This window comes from Zophobas morio, unplaced genomic scaffold, assembly GCF_036711695.1.
Source record: "Zophobas morio isolate AGI-343-1 ecotype UQ-CSIRO unplaced genomic scaffold, CSIRO_AGI_Zmor_V1 ptg000005l, whole genome shotgun sequence".
NCBI lineage: Eukaryota > Metazoa > Arthropoda > Insecta > Coleoptera > Tenebrionidae > Zophobas > Zophobas morio.
The window spans coordinates 5828111-5846156 of NW_026972110.1; the positions used below are offsets into that span (position 1 = coordinate 5828111).

The 18046-nt window shown below is 34.5% G+C and overlaps 1 protein-coding gene across 2 annotated transcripts in view; it reads right to left on the bottom strand.

Annotated features, from left to right (window-relative positions):
- LOC135122481 (transcription factor E2F2-like) overlaps positions 1 to 18046 on the bottom strand; it is a 30012-nt gene continuing 11966 nt past the window's right edge. For both annotated transcript variants that reach the window (XM_064046677.1, XM_064046676.1), the window contains 3 exons: positions 8174 to 9141; positions 2628 to 2919; positions 1 to 1827 (listed from right to left, as the gene is read on the bottom strand). In XM_064046677.1, the coding sequence (XP_063902747.1) occupies positions 1700 to 1827; positions 2628 to 2919; positions 8174 to 9130 (1377 nt within the window). In that variant the 5' untranslated portion in view covers positions 9131 to 9141 and the 3' untranslated portion in view covers positions 1 to 1699. The remainder of the gene's footprint in view (positions 1828 to 2627; positions 2920 to 8173; positions 9142 to 18046) is intronic.

The following is an 18046-nucleotide window of genomic DNA, read 5'->3' on the forward strand; positions in this document are numbered from 1 at the left end:
TTAAATAACCAAACCGTAAGTGCATCTATTTAATTTACAATTTTATGTACATTATAAAAATGTACAGAGTGATATTTACTAACGCCTTAGGACTGAAATGAATAAATCTTTTAAAAATATACATCTAGGCAGCCACCAGCTGCTACACTTTCGATCAAAATAGCTGCAGCTCTTTCACCTGAAGCTCTGATATGATCGATTCCTTTCAGTATTTTTAAGGGAAAAAAATTCTAACAAGATGAAAAGTACAAGAATTGTTGGTATTTCAAGATGAAAGAGTCGCACAACACCACTAGAATGTCTATAATACATTATGGCAAGCAAAATATAGTTAAAGCTTTAACTGGAAGAAAAATTAGAATACAAAATCTAACATTTTTAATATTTAAACAACGTTACATTCTTATCCAGGGGTTTTCTTTTTAACTTAAAAACTAAACTACAGCAAACACACAAACGTTTTATAGAACTTTATCAAACAATAAAAACAACGTTAAGTAAAATGAACAAAGAAAGCGTAATCAAAAAGTGTAGACTGATGACTTCATAAATAATAAAAATTTAGTCTGTTAATAGTTCATATTAAGTCAAATAGGGCATCAGGTAAAGATCACCTGTATGTGATGTTTCTACAGAACTGATTTAAGGCCTCTATTGGCTTTGGACATTTATATATAATATAAAAGATAAACATTAAAATAACTTATTTACAGAAAGAGTAACAATTAAAATTAAAAAATAATTGTACTGAATAAACAAAAACACCCACCAATTGCAAAACCAAATATTCAGTCAAACAAGTTTTAAAAATATTGTTCAAAAATTACTAGTTACAATCATATTAAGAAATTGCATCTGTAAAAGAAGACTAGTACGGACTTATTGCAACATATGCAATCATTATTTTACTTAAAAACAACGACAGCCTGGGTATCCAGTAAGTGGGTGCAAACAATGTATTAACTAACAAAAAAGAAAAACAACAGCAGGTAAAATCTATATAATTTTCTCTTAAAACTTCTAATTATGGAATTAAAACAGACAAAAATGCCCCATAAGCGTGTATAAATATATTTACAAGAGATTTTCCAATGGCACCATTTGATTCCATTTCATATTAACAATTCTGATAGTGATACGATTTTGTTACATTAGATGAATTCTAAAATGAATAAATAATTTTATATTGAGACATTTGATAAAATTAAATATTAATATAAGACCAAATAAATAGGCACTTTGGTCCAGTTTCCTTACAAAATACTTGTAAAAAATCTAATTTTAATATTTAACCAATGTTAACTCAACAATAAATACAAAATGAATGAAATGACACAAATAAGGCTCTCATTATTGCAAAACAGCACCAAGTGGTAAGACGCAATATGCTCGTCATATCTAGAATAAATCCAAGACAATCAATTTGTACAACATTTTGGAATGTATCTTTTGAGCTTCACGTTTTGCCTCAACATCAACTTTTTTCTATAAATATGTACCACAAAGATGACATTTAAAATCCTGCTGCTTAGCTAATCATAAAAATTAAGTACGGTGGTTTGTTTGACCTTAAAGACAATCCGTCACCAACCGCTCAGTATCTATTTTGCAAATTTTGAGAACCCTCAATTGTTATAATCAATGTGATCATAAGCAAATAAGAATTTGTACATGAGCAAATAATGACGAATGATTTCCTTTATAAGAAATCAAAGAGATCTCGTAAACCTTCGTTTGCATCCAAACTGAAGTTGTATTCAGATTGCATTGCCGGCGGTTCCAAGTGTAGAAACGGCTCATTCGAGAAAAATGAGTCGATTGAATACCCTGAAATGAAAACAAGGCAATCAAGAACAAGCTATGTCAGTGAGGATGTTAATACAAATAGAATGATGATTTACGTTATTGAATGTAGTGGCAGGCAGTAGCAAGCAGTTAGCAGATAACCAAACGATGAGCTGAATCCCATGGTGCTACGCAAAACAGCAGCCCACATGAAATTCAGTACAACGTACTGGTAAAGCATCCCAAGGAATGTTTAGCAGAAAAACAACAATGCTCACACAGACAACTGCGAACTGAAGCATGAGTTTAATTAATGAGTTAAGACTGGTTCATGTTAGGTTCGAGAAGCAAGCTGTAAACGCATAGCTAGAACTCTGCCTGTGATGTGAATCATACACACACAGGTCACAGTCAGAATCCCAGAATGCACTTACAAATAAGCACTTGTTAGATATTTTCGATCAATCGCAACTTACATAACACTGATTGTTAGTAACAGCATTTTCTTGCGAGTAGTTGCGATAATATCCTAATTTCAAAAATCACGATCAATTCAAAAAACACTCGGGACAGACACAAAAAGTTAAACAAATTAAAAGCATGTTTTAGAAACATTAATGTCAGAACTTGCCATAGCAGATACCAACACCTGTAAAAAACTGTTCAAAAAAATTAGTAGAAAAATTTGTTAAACAGAGTCCGAAGTATGAAGATTTTTCTTTCCAAGATTTAGGTCGAGAAATATTTGAACATTGAAAAACACCACAAAGGCAACAAGGAACTTTCACACGTGTCCATTTTTAGCAGAATCGGTTAAAAGCAGAAGCTGTAAAGTAACAAACCTGTTTGCGTATTTCCTGGATGCATGGAATAAGGTCCCATCATGGGTCCTAGCACCTCATTATCATTAATAAGGGGTGCCGTCCCCAATTTAGAACTTTGTGTGGAGTCCAAACAAGACGGGTAACCATCCACCAATAAGGGATAGGGGGAAAGTCGTAACGGGTCCATTTCTGCAGCCGCTGGTTCTTGAGATGACGTTAAAACGTTATTATATGTAAATGAATTTTGTACTGATAGAGGTGTACGGGCACTGACTACAGGATCTTTTGTAAAAGATAAGTTCCTGCATATCTGAAATAATAAATTGCATAATAATTATCCACTACATTTACGAGGGTATTTTGATAAACAATTAGCCTAAATTGCACAATACAATTTTTTTTTAATTTGCAAATTGTTTTTTGTTCTACTGTGGCTTAAGAATTTATCAAAATACCCTTGTATAGCCATATGAGTTTATACCATGAAACTACTGTACACAGTAAACTGAGGAAAGTACATTACAATTTCAGCTAGGATGTTGAAACAATCTTTACATTATTATTCAAAAGTGTGCTTTTTAAATTAATCCTCGACTTTGGAGTAAAACATCCACGAAGTCATCCATTTAACCAAAAGCTGAACATTTTTATATATAAAATATGATCATATAATTGAAAATTTGACTTGACACTGTTATAATAAAGTATTAATTATGACCACAAATGAAAATTACAACGTACTGTTATAATTAGATCGCCACTTCCTTCACCCGGTTGTAAAAAACTTTGATAAAATATCGTTTTATCTACTATGTATTAGATTGCTGTTTTCCCAAACAAAATTCTCTCATTGCTAAATCATCGCACCTTTTATTTTGTAATGAAAACAAATTGTCTACTTAATGATAAGTTAAAAATACGGGGGTTTCCAAAACACACCATGTAATCAATTCGACAAAAAAACTTTATAATGAAATTTAAAATGATTTATACTCCTCGTGGTTTCTTTGTTATAGTAAAAAATTATCGGCTTCACCATGAATACTGTTTATTTAGACTTTATGGGGAAACTTAAGATATAATAAAGAATATACATAATGAAACCGATAATTCTTTATTATCTCTAAACTATGTTTAACTCTATTTTTTGTAGAAGTATCCCCAAAGAACGTAAAAACTGACAAATGCAACAGAAAAAATTAAAAATTCAGACACAAAGATTATATCAAATAATACTTCAATTGATTTTTCAAAAAAACAATCAAAGAAAATTCCAAATCTTGTACTTCTGCTTGTTTTGACTTTTTTTCAGTATTGTACCGACAGAGCAATAAAAAGAAGATTTATCTCCAACAGAATTTTCTTGTGAGATTACCATTAATTTGAAATTTTGAATTAAAAATACAAGGATCAAAAACAAACTTTCAAAAATGAATGGCTATCTTTGATCGTGTCTTTTATGGGTCTCTCGGTATAATAACAGGCGTGTTTTGTTCAGGTTACAAACATTTACAATTTCATGGAAATATCGGTAAAACAGATACTATTCGTTTGGGTCAATCTATATTTACACCGTTTCCTCAGCTTACACACTATCAGCTATAGGTCAGCCCATGCTGCAGAGCTGAACCCACATATCCCTTGGTATTTTATCCATGTGGTCTGCGTTTACAGTATAAGGACTAAACTTATTTAGGTCGAATTTGGTGTTTAGGTTGCGGACTAAACATCGCTGTAAACGTATGTCCTTGATAACACAGTGGACAACTCGACAGAGGAGGTATCCAAATGAAGTAAATATGCATGTCTGTCTTTTGTCTTTGTGCATACATTCTGGCCACTTTTCTAAACGGAAATGTTTTGTGTCGCTATGATGGCATTTGTTGTATGTCATTAGTGCCAAACTACATACTACAAGCTACTGCCGTCATTGTCACGGTTAATTTTTCAATGGTATTTTCAGTTATCTTATGAATGTCTTATCACAAATGACATATATTATTATGGTATGGGAAGCACCATCAATTTACGATAACATGAGTACGGCATGTTCAGATAGGTTATACATTCAACACTTCAAAATCGAAAATGTGCAAACTTCAACAAGGAATAACATTGACAACATACATATATTACAAAACCATCACGTCTTAGTAGAAGAGACCGAAAGAAAATTGTTTGAAACTTGAAAATAAAACTTCTGTACCCTAACGAAAACTTACTTCAAAATTCGATGTGTGTACGTCATGTAAAGTTCAAATATAACCGAAATATTCAAAGACAAAATGGATTACAATGTAGTGCAAAACAATTTGCACAAAATTCGACAATATATACGATCAAGGAAATTTAACGAGGAAAAAACCAATTGTGTCGAACTTACTGAAGTTACCCAAAATTATTTCAGCGCCTTAGTCTAGATACGTTAACGTTGTTGGCCGAAATTTTATTAGAAGTGGATGTCACGTGATCTGCGTTGTAAACCAGTTTTCTGGATTGGAACAGGGTATTCTATTCCGAGGGGAGTCGTTGAGTCGCACTCGCATAAATAGTTTTCGAACTATTGCAATAATGTGTGAATGAATGTATGCCAATGATGCTATCCTCTCTCTGGTCGTTCATGGTTATAGAAGCTTCGCGGATTCCGCGAAGTACACCAAGATTACGTATTTTTAAAATAGTTTCGTTAAACAAAATAGCAAACGTTTTTTCTCAAGGTGTGTTATATTAATTCTTTAGAGATCATTGATGTTTTGAACAAGTGGCAAATACATCGTAAGCATACGGACTGCTCTGCTGTGGATGTACGGCGGGTTGCATGCGGGTGAAACTGATACAGGAATCTTCATAAAATAATCGTTATTTCTTCAATTATTTAAAATCAATGAATAACTACAAAAACATAAAATTCTCGATTAGGTAACGACCGGTCCGAACAACGTGCATAGCAAGCTATCAAAATCATCGTTTTTGGGAACGAATGGGAAATGTAACGTTTCGATTGGTCCTTAACAGTTCCTTAATTTTCAGTTCAAAACGCGTAAATTAAACTCGGGATTGTTAAATATAATTCGTTAAGTTCTAATTCTTAAGTATAATTTCATAATTGGTTGGAAACAACTTAATATTTTAAACCGAATTTACTGGTCAAAATTTTTAGGTAACATCAAACTTTTGGTGTAGATATATAAATACACGAATTAGATCTATCCGTCAATTTTTAATTACTACTAACCCCTGTTTTTTGTTGTGGTAGGAATGATACAACAGTGCTTGACGTTTCGGAAGGGGCCCGTTTCCAGCTTCATGAACTTAAAAACAACACTAATCTCAAAAAAATATTAAACAATGTTGTATGAGCGTGCATGCAAGTCGAATAAGTTACCCCCACCGTTGTAGAATAAGATTGGTTGATACACTACCATATATCCGTATATACTTGATCGGCGACACAAATTGCCGATCGCGTAGTCTGGTTTTAGAGGACCAAGGAAACATAATGTGACTCGATCTTAAAATGTGTGGCAAATAGTAACTTTTATGAAATGGAAATATATCTCTGTCCTTACGCTCCGAGTTTTTGACAGTAGGTATTTTTTGCTTCCAAGTATGACAACTGCCACTTTGCTGTTATTTAACTCGAACTAGTATGTTTAATAAACTACCTATTTCAATAAACATTATAAAGTGACAGAAGGAGCAATAGAAGTGAATTTATTACGAAATGGTGCAACAAAAACATGTGTTTTTGGTGACTGTAGAACGAACAGTCGGTATGAAAATTGGCGGTATCAACGACATGACTTTTTAATCCAAAGCCTGTCTAGATTATAAATTTAGAGAATCGCACGATAACAATTGTTATTGATAAAGAATCGCTTAGCTTAGTTTGTAAAACATAACTACCCGCTGTTCAATCAATTCTACTTTTTTCCCTTTAACTGGAAGGCCCCGACATTCAACCACGTTTTTCATTGTATAACACTATAGGCCTAAATTACTTTTTTTTTACAAATTTCTCTCCGTGAACATCAATTTAAGTTAAAACAATTCGCGTGCATTTCCCTGAAGACGCAATGTTTGTTTTGCTTGCCGACTCGATTTCTCTTATGGACTGTAACCATGTCAACAAATTGTCTGCGCAAGCGTACTACAGTTGCAGCCAAAAAATTTCAGACGTCAATGTCATTCAGTCGTCAGATAGTGTAAAGCAGCCTTTAGATGTTTCTAACCTAAATATTTGACAGTCATTTTTAACTTTTACATTTGACACTTACATGAATGCGTAAGCTGGAATTTTGAAAGTTTGACATTCCAGCTGTCCGAAATAATGACAATAAAGCATAGACTACATTAAAATTTTTGACATGACAGAAAAGTAATGTTTGAAATTTTTTGTCGGAAACTGTATATTCGTGAAAAGGTCTATAGGACAGGAGTCAGTTTTGTGACGGGAATAGTTCTTTTCGGTCTGTTGATTCGAAAATTCTGATACAATCTGTCGTAACCTCAGCAAATTTTCTTTGACAGTTCCTACATGGGTGCCGAGCATTTGATAAAAAAAATTACTAGTCTCGCGCTATCTTTTTCTGGCACATTAGGTTCCTCTCTGTCGAACTCCGGACACAGATAATTTGCCGTGCTTTCTAAAAGTAATAATAGATTTAGTGATTTAAGTGAACACGGACTATATGGAGATCTGTTTATGACCGATATAATTAATGAAGAAATCGTACTTATCGACTCGGATCAAATGACATCTAAAAATTTTGTATTGTTAAATCCCCAAAGTAACTATAATGAGTTCTGTACTACACGGTACAAGCGTTAAAAAACCTTTTCCAAAAATTGCAACGTCGCATCGAAATTCCGAAAATAAACTATGGCTATAACGCCTAGAGGTTAATCAGAATATACATGTAAAAATGTATAGGGTATTTATTTGAAAAAACTAAGTTGTTTTATTGTTTAAAAACGGAACCCTGTATAGCCGAAAATAAGTTTAGCATATGGTCCTCAAAGACCTATACAATTTTAGTCTTAAACCTTTTTTTCTATTTCTAATAATTAATAAGATATCGAAAACTCACCCTATGCGTGGTTTTAATATACTTTATTTATTCCAGATTTTACAGACATGATGCAGACGCAAATAAATTCGTCAAATAAAATAATAAATCGCTCACACCGGAGATATTGAAAAAAAGATTACATTTTCATTTGATGTGTTAAAAATGAAATGAACTACATGCGTGTTCACCTTTGTTAGAGTGATAAAATAATGAAGATTTACGACATGACACGGTAAATAAACTTAATATTACAAACTTTATTGTTTGCAGCAAATAAAAATAAATTTATTGTTCTGATTTTTTATTGACACGAACAAAAGATCGATTGTTTATTCGCTAAATTAACTAAACAACAAATTTATGTCTTCATGTCAATGGCTGGTATTTCACGATAACGAAATTATTGAAAAACGAACTTTAAGAATGAAATCACTAAGTACGGATAACAAAACGGAAAAAGAACCTACCAACTATAAGTAATAGAAGACTTACCTGTGAAGAAATTTGTTTGTGCGTAGTTCTAGGACTATCAAGAAGAGGCACAGGCGGAGTAGTCAAATCAAAACTTGGACTGAATTTAAGATCCTTAAGTGGATCCAGAAGTGGTTCAGTCTTTGGCTTGGCAGGTGGAACATACTCTGGACAGAGAAACACCTCGATTTCCCCTGTGTCACTCTTCAACTGAATACTGTACTTCTCGTCTTCCTTGGAAGCCGTTTTAACGGACAAATGAGTGTTCGGCGGGGCTTTGACAACTATAACAGTATTCTGCTTCAACTTTTCTATCGACCTTAAATCCTGATACGTGACAAACCCATTTTTATCGTTACTTAACCCTAAAAGCTGCGCTTCGACGGTATCAATCATCCTATTAAGGACGTTCTCTTGATCCTCAAGATCTTGCAAATCTTTCGTAAGTCTAAGAAATTTTTCGTTGTTTTTCTGGCTAGCCTTCCATTGTATATTATTTTTCGACTTCTTCTCGATAATTCCGATCCCCTCGAGCACGTTCGTAATATCGTATATCCGCCGCTTCTGTACGTTCAGCTGCTGGGACGCCTTGTTCAGGTCCACCACGCCGTTGGGTGAATCCTCCAGAAGAGCCGAGAACTTCTGCGTGAGGAGTCCTAGGGACGTGTCGTATCTTGTATTCTTCTTCGTAGGCGTTGCACGTTTCGGCTTTTTGGGATGAGGCGGCTTAAATTCTTGCTTCAAAGGAACTATTCGGTTTCGTTCGAGTTCTAGGTTAAGTCTGCGTTTGACGGGCGCGATGGCGTTCGGAGTCGCCGACGGAATCAACTGGTTTTGCGGAGTGGCCCCATAGCCATGGTCTAGCAAATGGGGGCTAGTCATGTACTCGGACTTGACGATGTCCATGTCGGGGGTCGAATCGGCCGTCATGGACTGGTACCCCCTGGGGCTCTCCGTGCGACGAAAAGGACGAGGCATTTTTGATGTGTCTACCACAAAAATTAACTCATTAAATTATTACCTACGGTGTTTTACATAGAATTTCTTCGCTTGTAATTTTTTATTAAGATAATAAACTAAACACCTCTACAGTATTAAAAAAAAATACATATATTGCGGTATTCTTATTAATACAATAGGTACATTGAAAAACTATTTTTTAAAACGTTTCTTTTATACACGTTTTTTTTAACGAAATTTTTCTTGTCTAACTGCAAAAATGTCCATCTCCCATTTTTGGTTAACTGTTTGTCAGCTGGCAATTCCATTGAAAGGTAACTTCCAAAACTACTGCTTTGATTAATATCAAATGTTGTAGTGAAAATGTAGAATAGTAAAACACTAACCAAAATTTATCCTTCCCATCTAAAAATTTAACGGCATCATCTCAGAACATTGCTTATCGATCTCATTTGAAATTTATATTAAGTATGTATAGGGACAAAAAATCTGCACAAGTTTCAAACTGGCATAACTTTATTCTTAAATGACGAATTAAAAACGTGATTGTTAACATTTACAACGCCAACTTTAAAGAGCACTATCTGCACCAATCTACTTGCTTTGCGAATTTTTGTTTTAATTTTAAATTTGTGAAAACTGATGTTTTGTCTTTTGATTTTCAGCGACATACATTACTCAATTCTGTATGATTGGAGGCTTTCCACCCAATTCGGAACATTTTTGTCTTTGGGAATAAACTGAATATTTAATTCATTATATGCATCAATATCGTTGACTGCGTAATGATTCAGAAAGACTTCTTCATTTTTGCTTTTGTTCCAATTTTTGTTTTTCTGAGTATTTCGGAGCTGATTTTCGCTTTGAAAGTATGACTTTATTCTCCCTTAATATGTTACTAACATTTTTTTGTCGATTTCAAATTTCTGTCAAATTTTCTTAGTGAAATTCAAAGTTTACTGTGGCTCTGGCTGATTAAGACTTCTCTCTTCTTCGGGGTCATTTTTCTTGCTGACATTCCACTTCCCATCTTTCCATCGAATTCCCATTCTCTAGACTTCTACAAATATTAGGACTTTTTTAAATGCATATGGTCTACATAAAATTCGTCAAACACATTTCGGGGATTATTTTCATTTAAGTGTTCCATTATCACACAAAATATTGAAACTTTCAATAACCAGCCATTTTTCTCAAAGCGGAATTGATCAATGGCGATTTAAAATTTGTGTGAATTTTTTGTCCCCACACCCATATAATATGCTTCTTTATCTGTGATTTTGATTACTATTTTATCCATATTTCTTAATGTTATTCATATGAGTTAAATTAGTAAAACAAAATATTAGATGTCCACCCCTAGTAAGTTACTCGAAATCTAGTAATCATTGAACATCGATTAATGTTTACCTATTTATCCTATTCAAAAATTTAATGACGTCACATGTAAAATTATTAACTTAAGTTTTATTAAAAAGTATGTTCTGGTCTGTTCGCTGATATATTTTTATTTTTTAGAATTGCTCACAATGAGGGTAATGCACAAAACAATTTCTTTCTAAAAGAAAATACAACTGTACCTTTTTTTTTAATTCTAGAAACACGTTATCGATATTAGCGACTACTAGTATATTCCCGCAAAAATAAGATGTCAATTTAAAATTTTCTCCTCAGTATATGTTGAGATGTCCTTGCAACTCGCATTATTTTTTTTATCATTAGACGTAGTTATTGTAAGCAAAAATAAAATTTAAAGAAAAAGATTTCTAAAAGTTGCAACTTCTTTGAAGTTTGACCAGATACCAACATTATTAATTTAATTTAATGATTACGGAACATCCATCAGAATTTAAATATTTGCAAAGAATATACTCCACGATGCTATCTATATTGTTTGTATTTTGGGTAAAGTATATGTTTTATTTTAAGAACTGTTTGTACAGTGCCAATCAATTAATTTCAACCTGAAGCTTACGCCGATAAATTTGGGCAATGGACATAGAAAACAGTTAATTATATCAATATTAAGACAACTTTCACTCTACAGAAGACTCGCAATTTATTTCCTCGCAATAATGAAGACTTCAAATTTTAGGACCCATTAACATCCTGATTAGTTTTATATAGACATCAAATGTAGGTAATATAAGCGTCTAATAAAACTGAGGAAATGCATAATTAAGATGTTCCGAAAAAAGTGTTCTGATACTGTTAGAGACGAAGAATACCTCATGGCGTGCAGGCTACTATTGGTCAAGTTTCCGAAAACGAGAAAGATACTCCTAAACTTTTTTAAATCAATTTTCTGAAATACTTTTTCCACTAACTCAAAATCATAAACGGGCTTCAACGTTATTGCAACGGCTGTTTATACAAATATCTAACACTAAGCAGTGGTTATCGTTGACAGTTTTCTGAAGTACAGTCACTGAAGCATCCTCACCTTTTATTAATTTAGCCAAGTTGGTGAACTTTTTCAATCTTGAAATTTGGTTGACAATATTGATTCTTAAACAAACCTCAATAAGTGTTTCAATCTCGTTAATTTTAAATAGGCTGTTAAAATTTAATAGTAACACATTTCGCAAACAAATTAAATTAATGCTCCAATATGTAGTTTTGAATTAAAGCAGTAAACAATTGAACTAAACGACTCATGTAATTTTATTGGATGTTAATTTTCTTCGGGCTGCAAATAAAAAAAAATCTCAGGTTATTTGGAAATAACTTCCCTCACTTAAAGTAGAGTTGAACAAAAACAGCTTCTTCGGAAAATTATAAAATTTAATTTTGCAATTTTTTTCTGTAACACCTGTAAGTTAAAATATGTGTGGGCTGCTAAAGTACATACAGGTAAAGAAACATGTAATAACAGTATTATTTCTCAAATTTTCGGGAAAATGTCGGGATCGTACCTGGGGCATTTCATAGGTAAAGCGAGCACTCTACAACTGTTCCACATACCGTTTCACTCTGCTTCATATAATGTTTTGTAATGAGGATTAAAGAATAAAAATTATAATAATAAATAAAATTATGAGGAGTATGTTATTTTATAAAATTTAAATAGTTTTACTATGCAAAATATTGACGTGACGTCAACAAATTGTTGGTGAGAAAGATCATTAATCAGACAAATTATGGTCAGCGTTTTATCATCTGCACGATATTCCTAACATACCTATAAAATTTCACAAGAGATAACAGAGAGACGGAAACGGGGACTAATCCTTTTCATACTCTATGGATTATGAAATGTCGCGAAAACATTTAGCGTAGCTATTCGCCGGATGGACTTATTACAATACTTCCTTAGCTTACGATCGGAAAGTGAAAATCAACTATTTTTCTATAGAACAGATTAATGTTCAAATAAAATATACGACACTTATGCAAAATAGAAGTAATACTAAATTTGAATAAAACTACAACTGTCAAAAAGATAGATGATTTCTTTACATACACACTTATTTAATTAGTGAAATAACAAATTCTAAACAGATGCTGTAATAAACAGGAGTGTATCACGATAAATGTAGGAGAGTAGTTTCAGATATGAATTCATAGATTTTCATGGAAATGATTAAGATGTACACCACTGAAAATTGACACATAAGCAACTATCATAGCTATCCTGAAAACAACATGATGCCAAGTTATGTAAGTTATAACAAATTTAATCTTTAATTTTATTATTTTTATTATTACAGAAATCAATAATAACATTATAATATGGTAGTTTAAATGGAGATTTGCATAGAAATAAACCAATTGAGTAACTTTTACTGCGACTGATGTACCGTACTTTGAATTAAAATTGAATAATTATTTTTTGTTATTCATTCATCACGGTGTCCACTTTATTTATATTTTCGTATATGAATAAACTCACTCACTTCGCTGCATTTTTAATAATAAATAAAAGTGTCACGTCTGATTTCTCCATACAAAATTTGAATTAAATTTTGAAAGCGTCATCATTAATTTTTTTATTTATTGGGCATCTGAGACAACTTTACAATCTCGACTGAGATAAGTCAATTTGGAAATGCGATTGATATCTCCTTGGATCTCCCTCCACAATTCTCCTAAAGTGACGTAATGCCAGCATAGTAGTTATATGCGGAAATTAATGTAATTTCATCAATAGTCAACTCAATGGTAATTTGACAGCAAGAAATTGTAGGGAAGTCACTACAAACTAGTTATTACTTGAGTTTAAAAAATGAGGATATGTAAAATATGTAAGTAGCAATACATAGTGGGACGTTTGGTAACTGTACGTCATAAGTGTCACAATAAAATTGATAGTTTCAAAATCATAAGCTAAAATAATCTCTTATCAATATAGTTCACCCCTGAAGAACGTATTTTTTTTTTGTTTTTATATATAAATTTATCCGTCGTGTAAAATTCTGGCTTAGGGTCCTTTCGTGGTTCAAAAAAAAAACCCGCTGCGAATGTATTAACAACAACACCAAAGAAATACCTTCAGCAAAACTCACCTCTACTTCGCGAACGTAAGCCAGCGAGGTATACGTCTCATTTCGTGTCTTCTCAACGTAAATTGTAAAGTGCTAACCAAAATTAATTTATTCATTTTAAGCTACTGATGTTACCACCTCAAAATTTTGGCAACTAAATCTCACTTGAATTTTATATTGGAACTTGCCACTTTATCTATTGTTTAATTAATTATTATCTAAGCATCAACGGGAACCTTCGAACATACAAGTGATAATAAAAAAAAAAATTAAATTTATTGAATGAAATTCTATCATTCATTTTAGAACCTATATAACGAGCTTTTCTGAATTTTTTACAATTCACAAACATTGATTTAACGATTGCAGACATGGATTGAAATTTTCTTTAATATGGTTTTATTACTCTATTGTTCCACCAGAACAGTTATTCTTTATGACTATAGTATCAATACGCTTGAAAAATGTAGTAATACCAGCCTGCATATGTAAGGTTCAAAGCTCGATCCCCCGATTTACATTTTTTATTTTATTCAAAAATATGCTCCGACATGCTAAATGTCCTTTAGTGGCCAGGTAAATTCTGTCCAAACAACTTTACAAGAATTTTTATTTATCAAGTGAAACGAAAAGGTGACGTTTTAGCAAGTTTTGTTGAGATTACGTCAATGTTTGAACTAAATCCTTCCACTTCTTTTACGGTCAAGAATCAGCCACTTCCTGAAATTCTCCTCCACTGAAATTTGCAAAACAACAAGGCTGTGGTTTTTGAATACTGTCAACATTTACATCTAGAGAAATATGTGGGCACCAATAGAACAAATTTCAGTACATCACTTTTACAAAATACAAAAAACAGTAGTCTAAAAAAAAAGACGCCCAAAAATTGGACATTCCAAATGGTGCGAATATAACTTATAATTCGTGAAAAACGTTACTTCAAATCGAATCAAAACAAATACCTTTAATTTTTCATAACCAAATGAAGTTCGCGTAGTTTGATGTTCTTCTGAAAAAATAAAGCTGCTTTAACCGGAAATAACCAAATGTATCTAGGCCCGAATAATCAAGATTTTCTACAAAAATCTACAAAAGCGGCAGCCATTATAAATCTAATGAAATAAATGATAAGCCTAGAAGAGCTAAAGACAGTTCTCGACAAAATAGATCATATCCACGCCATATATAGTGTTACGAAAGAAACCCATACGCCGCCCCGGTACGACTCCTATGGGTTTTAATATATACGGCGATGATAACTCATCGCGGCCGGACGGCGTTCGATGTAGAAGAGCCTGGAGGCGGATGTCGCGACGGGTGTTCGAGAACAAGCCTCGAAGCGATGATGGAGACCTTCGAGAAGGACCGTGTGCCGTACACGGTTTGAACACAAGAGAAAAAAAGCGGTTTGTTTTAAAATAAAATATATTCAGAGTAAATACAACTCATGCCGGTACTGTACTCGCGACAAACAGTGTAGTGTAAAGTAACCTCATTTGACATACACCTGTTACAACTTTTATGACTTAAGCGGCTTAAGCCAAACCACCCTTATAAGTCAAACTGGCTATTGTATTACTTAACTCAGTTCACATCTACATTATGCCAACAATGGACAGGAATAATCTTGCGGTTCGGGTCCACAAAGCTTACAATAGCCAGTTTGACTTATAAGGGTGCTTTGGCTTAAGCCGCTTAAGTCATAAAAGTTTTAACAGGTGTATGTCAAATGAGGTTACTTTATATGAATCTTAAATCATGAATGGTCCGGCACCCTTGGTCCGACATCCTTCTCAGGTACGAAAGGGTGGTAGGTGGTGGGAGCATGTCCCGTGGAAAGCCGTCGGGGGCAGTTAGTGTAGTCCAGACAACGAGAGCTGAATTCAGTTAACTAACAAGTCGAGTCCAACGAATGTCGAAAAAACCCAGTGAATCTTACACCGGAATTCTTTTGTACATAATCGCTCTGTAATTAGTCGTGTAAATCCGAGTTACTACGAAATAAATTGTTCAGTTTACCCACGCCGTTTTTTTTTATCACCGATCAACGTAACACTGGTGTGACAAGTGGGATTTGAGAATAATAACTGGTTTTAGGGCGACTTCCGGATAGATTGGAGAAGAATTCTGAAGAATTTATGCCTGTCGAGATTAGAGCTCAAACTGCAGCAGCAATGGAGGATCATGTAAACCAGATGATGCTATGTTTGCAAAAATGGACGAGAAAGTGAAAGCAAGAAACAAATAAATGAAAGAAGAAATGGGCGCAAGAATGGAAAAAATGGACGTAAGAAACAAAGGAATGAATGCAAAAATGGAAATGATGGACGCAAAAATAGACAAGCAAAAAGACATAATCACCAGAGAAATTCCAAATGGACATAGAAGCAAACAACAATAAAATAACAGAAATTAAAGAACAAATGAAGGAATAGAAATAAATTTGAAGGTTATACAAAATGTCGGAGAAAATGTGGTCTTGATGGATCAAAAAGTAAAAGAGGAAGTCGAAGATCAGCTAAAGAGTGAGTTTGAGAAATCAGTATAGGAATGTATGGAAGATCGAGCGAAAATTATAGAAGATAGAATGGAGATTTAAATGAAGAAATTCGAGAAGTTAATGAAGAATTTAGCAACAACTAGCTCATGTAATGTGACCCACCTATGATGGTCAGACACCGTGGTCATCATACAAAAACCAGTCTGAGGCAGCAGCGACAGCGAATCTTTGGGAAGAAGAACAGAAAGCTGCAGCCTTGGTAATAAACCTTATCTGACGAAGATATAAGCAAATATAGTGCCGTAACTACTGCTCTAGAACTGCGATTTGGGGATAAACATCTAAAGCAAGCTTTTCCCGTCCAATTAAAGACAAGAACACAGAAAGTTGGAGAATCTCTAAAGGAATTTGCGGCAGATGTCAAAAAAACTGGTACGTCTAGCATACTCCGAAGCACCACCGACTATTCAAGAGAGGCTTGCGACAGATACCCTCATAAATGACATTCGCGATGATGAAGGTCTTACAACTATCAAGGTATAAGACATCATCTGATGCCTTGATTCGTGCGCTGGAGGTGGACGCGGCATACAGTTCTTTAAGAACGTGCTACAAAGTCAGCGTAGCAGAAACAAAAAAAAAAAGAAAACAACAAGATAGAGAAGCTGCTAGAAAAATTGTTGCAGCAAATAGATGACCTTCAACTACGGAAGAATGATATGTCTCGTAAGCAAAATATGGAATACTATAGGTGTGGGCGCCAGGGACATCTCAAACGTGATTGTTGTGCTCAATCACCAGTTCCAAGAAAAATCAGACAACAAAGATCTCACCGAATTGTAAAAGAAGCCGGTCTCTGGGGATTGGGTTCGCTGGTAAGAATAAGGCCGCCTGTGAAGTGAAAATAAGAAATTTCACCAAAGGTGGTGGTTTCACTATACCGGGGAAGATTTATGAAAATCCAGCTACAATCACCATCGATACTGGCGCTGAGGTAGCAATTGTACGTAAAGGTCTCGTGAGAGCTGAAGATGTAAAACCTATACCTGAAAGGATCAGATTGAAAAACCGTACCTGGAGAGTTCACGCCGATCATGGGCGAAGCTCTCGTGGCTAGAGTGGAAGATGACTTCATTTTGGGAATGGACTTGATTAGCCGCATTAGACTGACAATTGATCCAGTGAGGGAAGTCCTACGTCTTGGAAATGAAGAGTTCAAGCTGAATCAGCGTTGTACTGAAGCGAAGCCTGCAAGATAGACAGCTTATCAGAACTGCAAACACTGCGACGAAGTTGAGCAGCTGAAAGCACGGTTCAACCGCAAGAAGAAAGCGCTCCTTAGATGGAAAGAAGATGGGATGGAACGACCTGGCTGGTCGGAAATATCAGACGAGTCACCTTCTTTCAAGGCGTTGTGGGCTCAATGGGACTCCTTGCGTGTCGAGAACGGATTGCTTAAGCGAGCCTGGTAAGTCCGGATGGAAGGCATGTCACTATGCAGTTAGTGGTTCCGGCCATTAGAATCAAGGAAGTACACGATGGAGGTTCTGGTGTTCATTTTGGAATCAACAAGATGCTTTCCAAGGTCAGGGAGAGATTCTACTGGGTCTGTTACCGGGAAGACGTCGAGAGCCGTTGCAAGAAGTGTAGAACCTGTGCGGCGGTTAAAGAACTTAAAATTAAGGCGAGAGGGCCGATCCAACCACAGAACGTCGGCTCGCCTTTTGGAAGAACTGCAGGAGAAGTAGCGGGTCCCCTCCCAGTGACCGAAGAAAGGAACAAGGACACGAAGAAGGTCAACGGTTACGACGATGGCTTACAGGAGAAACTTCCGAGTGTTAACGAAATGGTGCGTCACAAGATCCGGGTGGCGAGTGACAGAATGAAAACACGCTACGACCTTAAGTGTAACTCAGAAGAATTCCAGGCAGGAGATTTGATATGGCTTCA